Source organism: Leptonychotes weddellii, chromosome X (assembly GCF_054177405.1).
Source record: "Leptonychotes weddellii isolate Sample4059 chromosome X, ASM5417740v2, whole genome shotgun sequence".
NCBI classification, from domain to species: Eukaryota; Metazoa; Chordata; class Mammalia; order Carnivora; family Phocidae; genus Leptonychotes; species Leptonychotes weddellii.
In genome coordinates this window covers 60,506,863-60,517,959 of record NC_138385.1, presented here as the reverse complement: position 1 = coordinate 60,517,959, position 11,097 = coordinate 60,506,863, and the positions used below count along the sequence as shown (strand labels likewise).

The 11,097-nt window shown below is 35.9% G+C and overlaps 1 protein-coding gene across 2 annotated transcripts in view; it reads right to left on the bottom strand.

Annotated features, from left to right (window-relative positions):
* Positions 1-1,148: 1,148 nt before the first annotated feature.
* The window catches only part of OPHN1 (oligophrenin 1), a 362,794-nt gene continuing 352,845 nt past the window's right edge, over positions 1,149-11,097 (bottom strand). The window contains exon 19 of one of the 2 annotated variants that reach the window (XM_081808750.1): positions 1,149-3,426. In XM_081808750.1, the coding sequence (XP_081664876.1) occupies positions 3,424-3,426 (3 nt within the window). In that variant the 3' untranslated portion in view covers positions 1,149-3,423. Of the gene's footprint in view, positions 3,427-4,715; positions 11,085-11,097 lie in introns of those variants that run through there. The other variant, XM_081808749.1, reaches the window with a different exon arrangement.

Below are 11,097 nucleotides of genomic sequence, written 5' to 3'. Positions count from 1 at the left end.
CCAAAGACCTCCAAGAATTCTTTCTTGGCCGTCGGCTTCGAACCCTAATAACGTCTTTCCCACATCACATGCAGATATCCTGATTCTGGCCATAATTTTATCCACCAATTTTAGTTCTGTTAATGGTTCTTTCCTGCAAATACTGTGCTATTATTTACTATAGTGATTTTCTATTTTTCTTATTCATTCTAATTTGCTATATAAAATTCTATGGTAAGAAAGAGCTGTTAATTCTCCCTCCTGTGTGTTTGTTTATATCAGTATGAAATCATATGTATTTACTTTATTCTATGGCTTGTAATTCAATAATAACATCATTTCGTTGCTCAAATATTCTCACTTTGACCATTGGGATCAATTTCATGTTGGCTCCTGTGTCCTTTCATCATGTCCTTGTAATTATTTTTTAGCTTTTCCTTACTTTCTGGCATCACAAGACATTCTAATCTTATCTTGTATTTTCCATGCTCCAAATCTGCAATCAGCTATTTCTCTAAGAACTCCTGGTTATTTTATTGGCGAATGGTATTTAGAAACCAAGATCTGGCTGTTAAGTGTGCTCACTGGTACTAGAGTGGCACTGCTTCTAGGCCCTCTCAGCAGACAGACATGGATACATACTAATCCATATTTACTTCTGTATCTCTTTGTATATTTTTTAAAAATGAGTTCACATTGATTCTTTCCATTCTAATCAAATACCACAGTAATCATTGTAACCTCCCCCCTTTGTTTATTTTTAATGTCCATCTCCAGTAGCAATAAATTTAATTTTCAATATTCATAACATACTTTTTAAAAAAAGATTTTATTTATTTATTTGTCAGAGGGGGAGAGAGAGAGAGAGAGCAAGTGCACAAGCAGGGAGAGCTGCAGGCAGAGGCAGAGGGAGAAGCAGACTCCGTGCTGAGCAGGGAGCCTGATGTGGGACTTGATCCCAGGACTCTGGGGTCACGACCTGAGCCGAAGGCAGATGCTTAACTGACTGAGCCACCCAGGCTTCCCTTTTCATAACATATTTATTTAATCCTAGGATATAAGTACATTAGTTTCAGAATTGCCAGCCCATACCAACTGTGAGCAATAAATTTACCAACTAGAGTATGCTGTTTGTGTATAGTTCTTTTTTTTTTTAAAAGATTTTATTTATTTATTTGACAGAGAGAGACACAGCAAGAGAGGGAACACAAGCAGGGGGAGTGGGAGAGGGAGAAGCAGGCTTCCCGCGGAGCAGGGAGCCTGATGCAGGGCTCGATCCCAGGACCCTGGGATCATGACCTGAGCCGAAGGCAGACGCTTAACGACTGAGCCACCCAGACGCCCCTGTGTACAGTTCTTTTTGTCTTTAGTCTTAAAATGCAGACTAAAAATACTGTTTTCCAAATTACTGTTGTTAGTTTTTTTTGTCCCATCCTCTTCAATATGGCTATTATAGATTTGTAATATAAGGTTAATTTGTTATTGTGTGTACTTCACTTTAGGTTCTTCCCCCAACCTGGCTGATTTTATTTATTTAGTTAGTTTGAGTACATGAAATATTACTACGATTCTATAAGTCATACCTATGCAAAAAGAAAAAAAAAAAGTATGCTCAAATAGTTGCTCCTCTCTCGTCCCTACCAAACCATTGTCATTATCCCATTCTTACCAACATATACTCACCAAATGCCTACAGGTAACCAATTCGTTAGGTTCTGGTTTACCTGTCCTGTAAAACTTTACACAATGTGAAGATACATTTCTATTTTCTTACATCTCCTTCTTTCTTACTTAAAGGGTAGTATATTATAGACACATTTTTGCACTAGGCTGTTTTAATTTAAAAGTATATAATGGAAATAATTCCATATGAGCATATTGAGATCTTCCTCATTTAAAAAATTTGTATAATATATATTATTAAACCACTTATGTCCAAAATATTATTCCCACATGTAACCAATAAGAAAAATTTGAACTGGTTTACATTTTCTAACTTTTTATTTTGAAATAATTACAGGTTCACAGGATGCTGCAAAGACAGTACAGAGAGGTTGCACATACTTCTTACCCAGTTTCCCCCAACAAGGTGACATTTTACATAACTACAGTATAATATCAAAACTGGAGAATATTAGCAAAATGTGTATATAATGCTATGCCATCTTATCACATGTAACCAAAATCACAATCAAGATACTATTTCATCATCTCAAAGATCTGCCTAATGCTACCCTGTATAGTCACACCCACCACTCTTTGTCCCCACCATCACTAAACACTGGCAACCACTAATACGTTTTCATCTCCATAATTTTGGCATTTTGAGAATATTATACAAATGGAATTATACAGTATGTAACCTTTTGACATAGGCTTTTTCACCAGCATAATGCCCTTGAGACCCATTCGATGTTGGTGTCTATTCCAATAATTCATTCCTTTTTATTGCTGAGTAGTATTCTATTGTATTAATTACTGCAATTTGTTTAACCATTCACCCATTGAAGGACATCTAAGTTGTATTCATTCTTTGGCTCTTGTTTACAAATAAGGCTGCTATTAAAATACCTATAGAGATTTTGTGTGGACATGTTATTATTTCTCCGGGATAAATGCTCAGGAGTGTAAATGATGATTTATATAATAAGTACATGTTTAAGTTTCTTTTTAAGAACTTGCAAAACTTTTTTAGAGTAGCTATACCATTTTATGTTCCCACCAGAAGTATATGAGAGATCTAATTTCTGTGTACTCTGATCAGCATTTGGTGTTATCACTATTTTTGATTGTTCTAATAGGTATGCAGTGATATCTCATTGTGATCTTAATTTAATTTCCCCAATACCTCGTGATCTTAAACATCTTTTCATGTGCTTATTTGTCAACCACACATCTTTTTCATGTCTTTTGCTCATTTTCTAATTGGATTGTTTGATTTTTACTATTGAGTTTTGAGAGTTCTTTATCAAATATATGGTTTGCAAATATTTTCTCTACATTGGTAGCTTGTTTTTTCATCTTTTTAATAAGGTCATTCATGGAGCAAAAGTTTTTAATTTTGATGAAGTCCAATTTATTGATTTCTTTAATGGTTTGTGCTTTTGTCGTCATGTCTAAAAGCCCTTTAGTAAGACTCTTCAATAGGCTCCAAAGATTTTCTCCCATGTATCTTCTAAAAGTTTTATAGTTTTACATTTAAATGTATAATCATTTTGAGCTAATTTTTATATAATATGTGAGGTTTAGGGTGAAGTTTACTTTTGTTGCCTATAGATATGCAATTGAAACCATTTGTTGAAAAGACCATCCTTCCTCCTTTGATATACTTTTGCACCTTTTTCAAAAACAATTTGGATGTACTTTGTGAGGCTATTTGTGGATTCTCCATTCTCTTCCATTGATCCTTGTGTTTATCCATCTGCCAGTCTCACACTGTCTTGCTTACTGCGGCAATACAGTGAGAATTAATATTAGTAATACCTCCTAATTTATTCTTTATTTTCAAAACTGTGTTAGCTCTGCTAGTTCCTTTGTTTTTCCATACATATTTTAGTATAATCTTGTCTCCATCTGCAAAATTTAAAGATTTTATTTACTTATTTGTCAGAGAGAAAGAGAGTACAAGCAGAGGGAGTAGCAGGCAGGAGAAGCAGGCTCGCCGCTGAGCAAGGAGCCCGATGCAGGATTTGATCCCAGGATCCTGGGATCATGACCTGAGCCGAAGGCAAATGCTTAACCAACTGAGCCACACAGGCGTCCCTCTATCTATAAAATATTTTGCTGAGATTTTGATATCAATTACCTTAAACTTATGTATCAGTTTGGAAAGAACTGACATCTTCATTACATTGAATCTTCCACTCCATGAGCACAAGATGTCTCTCAATTTACTTGCATCTTCTTTTACTTCTTTCATCAGCATTTTGTATTTTCAGCATATAAATCCTATAAATGTTTTATTAGACTTAGAGCTACATATTTCACTTATTTTTGAGAGTTTGTAAATTGTATTCTATTTTTAATTCATTTTCCACACATTCATTGCTAGTATATAAAAATGCAATTGAGCTTTGCATGTTGGCCTTGAATGCTGTAACCTTGATAAACTCCTTTATTAGTTGTAGGAAGTTTTCTTAATAGATTCTTTATGATTTTCTATGTAGACAATCATGCCATCAGCAAATAGAGAAAGTTATATTTATATTTCTTCCATTCTGACCTGTATGTGTTTTATCTTCTTTTCTTGCAAATTGCACAGGATAGAAATTCTATTACTATGGTGTATAACAGTGGTGAGAAGAAGCATTCTTGTGTTATTCTCAATCTTAAAAGGAAAGCATTCAATATCTCACCATAAAGTCTGATGTTAGCTACAGGTTTTATTTATTCATCTATTTATTTTTGTAGATGTTCTTTACCAAGTTGGGATAATTATCCCTTATCCCTAATTTGCTGAGTTTTAGTTTGTTTTTTATGAATATATGTTGATTTCTTCAAATACTTATTCTGCATAAATAGGCATGATCATATGATTTTGCTTCTTACCCTGTTAATATGGTAGATTATATTGATTGATTTTCAAATCAATTCAGCCACCTTACATTCCTGGAATAAATCCCACTTGAGCATAATACATATACATACATATGTATATATATAAAATAATATAATATTTATATAAATATATATTCATATAAAACCTTACCCTCACATATTATAAAAAAATATATATATAACCTAAACTTCACATATTATATAAAAATTAGCTCAAAATGATTATACATTTAAATGTAAAACTATAATATATATACATATATATCTATCTGTAACATTTTGTATGATTTTCGCACTTAAATTACGAGGGATATTGGTGTATAGTTTTCTCTTTTTTTGTACTTTTTTCTGGTTTTGGTATCAGGGAAATACTGCCTTCATACAATGAGTTGGAAGGTGTTTCCTTCTATTCTGTTTTCTAAAAGAGAATGGTTAGAATTGGTCTTAAATTTTCTTTAAACAGTTGGTAGGATTCTCTAGTACAATCACCTGGGTCTAAAGATTTCTTCCTCAGATGCTATTTAATTATGAACTGAATATTCTTAATAGTTTTAGGGCTATTCAAATAATCTATTTCATGTTGGGTGAGTTTTGGTAGTCTGTACTTTTTAAAGAACTGGCCTGTTTCATCTTAGTTGTCAAATTTGTGTACATAGAATTGTTTATATTATTCCCTTATTATCATTTTCAGATCCACAGGATTAGTATGATACTACTTTTCCTCTACTTTTTCCTCATATTGACAATTTATGTCTACTCTCTGGTTTTCTTTCTCAGTGCTCTAGGAGGATTGCCCCTTTGAATCTGTGTTTTTGTATCCTTTGGGTATATACCTAGTAGTGCAATTGCTGGGTCCTAAGGTAGTTCTATTTTTAACATTTAAAAAAAAATTTATTTATTCATTTGAGAGAGACAGCACAAGAGAGAGAGCATGAGAAAGAGAGCATAAGAGAGAGAGAGAGAGAGAACATGAGCAGGGGAGAGGGGCAAAGGAAGAGGGGGAAGCAGACTCCCTGCTGAGCAGGAAGCCTGACACAGGGCTCGATCCCAGGACCCTGAGATCATGACCTGAGCCAAAGGCAGATGCTTAACCCACTGAGCCACCAAGTTGCCCCTATTTTTAACTTTTTGAGGAACCTCCATACTGTTTTCTAGAGTGGCTGCACGAGCTTGCATTCCCATCAACAGTGTAAGAAGGTTCTGAGAGAGGGCTGTTAAAATCTTTGAGTGTAACTGTGGATTTTTCTATTTTTCCTTTCAGCTCCACAAATTTTTGTTTCATGTCTTTTGAAGTTTTGTTGTTTATTATATAAACATTTAGGATTTCTATGTCTTCTTGAGCACTTTTTATAATTCCAGTTTGATTTATCTATAGTGCTTCTGAGTGTATCCCTTTGTATAGATTTTTAGTGGTTGTTTTAGGTATTACATTGTACATATATAACTCATCACAGGCTACTGGTTTCAACATTTTACCTGTTTGCTGAAATGCACAAACCTTACCTCCTTCTAATGTTCTTTATGCTCCCCTTTTATAATACAATTGTCTTAAATATTTCTTTCACATACATTGAGAATCACATCAGATCATACTGTAAATTTTGTTTTATCTCAATAAAGCTAAAAAACAATTTGCTTTAACCATCAAACATCACTGAGAGAAAACTCAAGAGGAAAAGGAAAGTCTATTAAATTTACCCATATATTTTTCTATTTGTTCATTTTGTTCATTTTTCCTTCCCAATATTCCAAGATTCCTTCTTTTATTGTGTCTTTTTTGTTTAGAGAACTTACTTTAGCCATTCTTTTAGGAGAGGTCTGCTGGCAACAATTTCTCTTAGTTTTCTGTTGTTTGGATTGCATAATTTCTGTTATTCTAAAAGTTCAGTCTCTTTCCCCTGTCCTCTCCATTCTATTGTTGAGCCCATCCATTGGATTTTTAAGTTTCATTTATTGCATTTTGCAGTTCTATAATTTTTACTTTGTTCTTCTTTATATGTTCTATTTATTTGCCGAATCTGTATTTCTTTGCAGAAACTTTCTATTACTTTGCTGAGATTCTCTATTTTTTTTTCTTTTGAATGTATTTCTAATAGCTCATTAAAGCATTTTTATAATGGCTACTTTAAAATTCTTGTCAGATCATTAACATCTGTGTCATCTTGGTGTTGATTTCTATTGATGATCTTTTCTCATTCGTGTTGTGATGAATCATCTTGGTATGATTTTGACAAATGATTTTCAACTGAAGCCTGCATATTTTGGGTACTATGTGAGTCTTGTTCTTACTTGTATCTTCTATTATAGCAGGCCTTCTCTGGCACCGCCACTATAAGGTAGGAGGAGCACTGCCTCATTTCTGCCAGGATGGAGTGGAAGTCCAGGTTTTCCACTTGGCCTCCATTGACATCTCAGTGGAAGGTAAGACCTTCTTGTTACTGCTAGACAGGAGTAGGATTTCAGATTTCTCACTATGCCTCTGATGATACCACTGTGGCCAGAGGGGGAGGGGCGTCTCGTTACTGTTCCCCAAATGGTCTCCTCTCCACTGACACTACAGTGTGCTAGCCTTATTACCACTGAGTGGTGGTGAAAGTCCTGTATTTCTACCAAGCCTCCTCTGATGCTACTCCAATGCCAAATAGGCATGGGTGTCCAGGCACTTCAGGTGGTCTCCACTGACACCATTGAGAGTGGAAGATGGTGTCTCATTACCACCAGGTGAGGATGAAAGTCTGGTTCCCCACTTGGCCTTCTTGACAACACTGCATGAAGTGGGGGGAGAGAGGCTCAGGTGCTTGTTACAGCCTGGCAAAGGTAAAAATCTAGCTTCTCCACTCAGTATTTGCTGGAAGGGGTGGGGGTGGGGCTGCATTTTTTTCTGTGCTGTTTTGCTGGAGTAGAGAGGTTACTATCTAAAATTTTTCTGTGTTGTAGGGCTGTTCCTTTCCAGGTCCTTTGGCTAGAGAGAGTAGCCTTTTGTTGATACCTTTTTTGACCGCACCCAATCTGGGAGATGAGGCAAAAACAAAATCCAGGTGACTTGTGGCCATGTCATTCCTCAGGTCCTAAGGTCCTTAGCCAGTCTGGTCCACCTTCTTCCTTCCATATTTCAGAGTCTTCTTGTGTTATTTTTATATATAATGTCCAGAGATTTTAGCTGTACTAAGTAGAAGAATAATATATGCATATAAAATATGTCAAATATTTTATATGCATATATGTGTATATATGTACTTTTTTTCTTTGCCAAAATGACAAGAAATTCTTGAAATGAGGATTGGAATTAGGAGTTGAACACAGGTAAAGGATAGAAATGTGTTTTATTCTTTATGGTTTGTATTTGTTGCCATGTATACATATTGCTTATATTTTTAAAAAATTACTATGTAAAGCAGTAGGTACTTTTCAGTGCTTGTCCAACATAACACGTCTTGAGAAATTGAAACTACTGTCCACTCTTTCCTTCCTAAGACTCTCTCATTTCCAGGGCTCTGTGGCTCCCCTATCTCCTAGCTCTGCTTTCCCAAGCCTGTAGGAACAATGCCAAACATTCCAAACTCTTCAACTAGACAGAGTTTAGTCCTTTTAGGACCTGGCCCCTATCTGCCTCCAATCACATCTCTGACCACGGCTATTTTTATTTCATGTTCCAACAATACCAAATTACTTGAAGTTTTAGGTCATTGATCAATCCCTCTCAATCTGTTTTGTCATCTCTTCCATTGGCCCTTCAAACACTGGCACTCCCTAGTTTTCAATTCTTGGTCTAACATTTATTCTCTCACACAAGTATTCCTTAGGCCAGAATATTCATTCACATTGTCTTAAACACCATCTCTATGCTGTTGAAGGCCAACTCTACTTCTCTAATCCTGTTTTCTTCTCTGATCTCAGATGTCTCATAGGCTGAACTTCTGTTCTTTTTTTCTTTCAAATCTGCTCCTCCCTCATTCTTACATATCTCAGTAAATGGCAACTTCATCCTTCCAGTTGCTCAGATAAAAAACAAAAACAAAAACCTTGAAGTTACCCATGACTCCTCTCTTCTACATTCCACCTGTGATTTGTCAGCAAATACTGTTGGCTCTGATTTCAAAATACATTTAGAATCTGACCACTTCTTACCATCTCCACTATTACTACCCTCATCCAAGGTACAACCATTTTTTGATTGCATTATTAAAACAGCTTCCTAATTAGTCTCCTTCCTTCTACCCTTATTTCTACACAGCATCCAGAATACTCCTGTTAAACATAAATCAAATTGTGTTATTTCTCTTAAAAACCTCCCTTTTATCTTACTCAGATACAGCAAAGTCAAGTCTTTCCAATGGATTCTAAGGACCTATAGAATCTACTCAGTTTTCTCTATTTTCTTTCTGAATCCATCTTCTTATATTTCTTTTTTGTTTGTTTGTTTAATCCTTTTTAGCTAATGTGGCCTCCTTTTTGTACTTTGAACATGATAGACACACTTCTACTTCAGGGATATAGTGCTTACCATTTTCTCAGCCTAGAATGCTTTTCCCTCAGATAGCTGAATGAAATCACTCCTTTATTTCCTATAGATCTCTGCTCAAAATTTGTCCTTTCAGTGAGGACATACTGTATTTTAAAATTGCAAAACCACTTTCCAACCCTTCCTATTCCCCTTCTCTGCTTTATTTTTCTTCTTAATGCTCATTACCATCTAACATACTATGTATTTTACTTATTTTGAATATTGTTTTTCTACTTCTTTTACAATGTAAATTCCATGAGGGCTGTATCTCCAGGACCTAAAATAGTACCTGGCAAATAGTGGGTACTCAATACATACTGGTTGACTGAATATCAATCAATCAATTAATTAATAAATGAAATTTGCGTTTTAGACCAAGAGTCAAGAAATTGCAGCCCATAGGCCTGCTCTCTGTTTTGTTAACAGGGTTTTACTGGAATATTCATTTGTTTACATGTTGTCTATGGCTGCTTTCCCAATACAAAGGTGGAGTTGAATAGTTGTGCAAGATTTCTATGACCTGCACAGCCTAAAACATTTACCATAAATATTTTCTTTGAGTAACGTTTGCTACTCCTTACTTTACTCCAACTAGTTCATAGATGCTGCTTTCTGGATATCCTTCAGGAATCTGAAGTCCAACCTGCAGCAAATCAAGTTTCTTTCCATCTTCTCCCAAACTTTTCCATTCTGTATTTCTTATATTTATGAAGGACAGCCCCATCCATCCAGTCAGCCAAGTCAGAAATCCAGAATTCAGACATCTTCCTCTCCCACATTTTCCACTTCCAATCACTAAGTCCTATGCTTTTCCCTCCCTGTTCCTCTTCCCACCACCCTGACTCAGACTACAGTTATTTATTGCTCCGACAATGTCACTAGCCTCTCTCCCTGTAATCTATCCTTCACACCACAGACCAGAGGATGCCTCCTGAATGTCAGTCTATCCATCATACTACTCTACTTTTAAGCAATGCTTTCCCAAGCCTGTAGGAACAATGCCAAACATTCCAAACTCTTCAACTAGACAGAGTTTAGTCCTTTTAGGACCTGGCCCCTGTCTGCCTCCAATCACATCTCTGACCACAGCTATTTTTATTTCATGTTCCAACAATACCAAATTACTTGAAGTTTTAGGTCTTTGAGCCTTTGTTCATGCTGAGTCATCTTCTTGAAATTTCCTTTCCCTATTTTCCTTAATTTCCACCTTCAGTACTGACATAAATTGTACTTCTCTGCAAGTACCCATTCTTGATAATCCAAAGTGTCCTCTATGCCCAATAATATCACCATTCAAAAATGATTGATGAGGCAGCACTTCCTAGTGATTAAGTACTTCAACTCTGAGCCAGGCTACTTGGATTTAAACCCCAGCTCTGTTACTAGCTAAGTGGCCTTGGACATTTACATAGTACATCACATAGTACAGGTTTATTATCATCTTCCCATTTTAGCTAAAAAAATGACTATCAGAGAAGTTGTTTGATGTAACACAGATAATATAGCGGAGAATGCCAGTTGTGATCCAATATACACTCTCTCATTTTTTTTTAGAAAAAGAACTAAAGATTTATCTGGGCACAGGAGGGCCCCAAATAAAAACTATACTTCCCTAACTCATCTGCCAGATGTGACCACGGGAGTAAATTCTGAAATGGTATATAAATAGAAGTAATATATGTGACTCTCAGGTCCTGGCCTTAAAGGACAGGGTTGTATCCTTCATTTTCCTTTCTTTCATCCTTCTCAACTGATATGATATAGGAGATAGTTGGTCATGCAGTGAAGCAGCCCTTAGAGATGGCAGAACAACAAGAAAGAAGGAAACTGGGTTCTTGCCCCTGTCAAGCACCATATCAGCACTGGAACACCTCACTGGACTATTCCACAAGCAAGTAATAAATGGCTCTTTTGTGGAAGCACCTGTGCTTGTATGTGGAGTCTTCGAAGCCTAACCTGTATGCCACCAAATATAGCTGGTAAGTGGTAGAGCTTGGGTTTGAACCGTCGATGCCATCTAGACAGTGTCATTAGCCGCCTCCCCCTGCAGAAAAGTT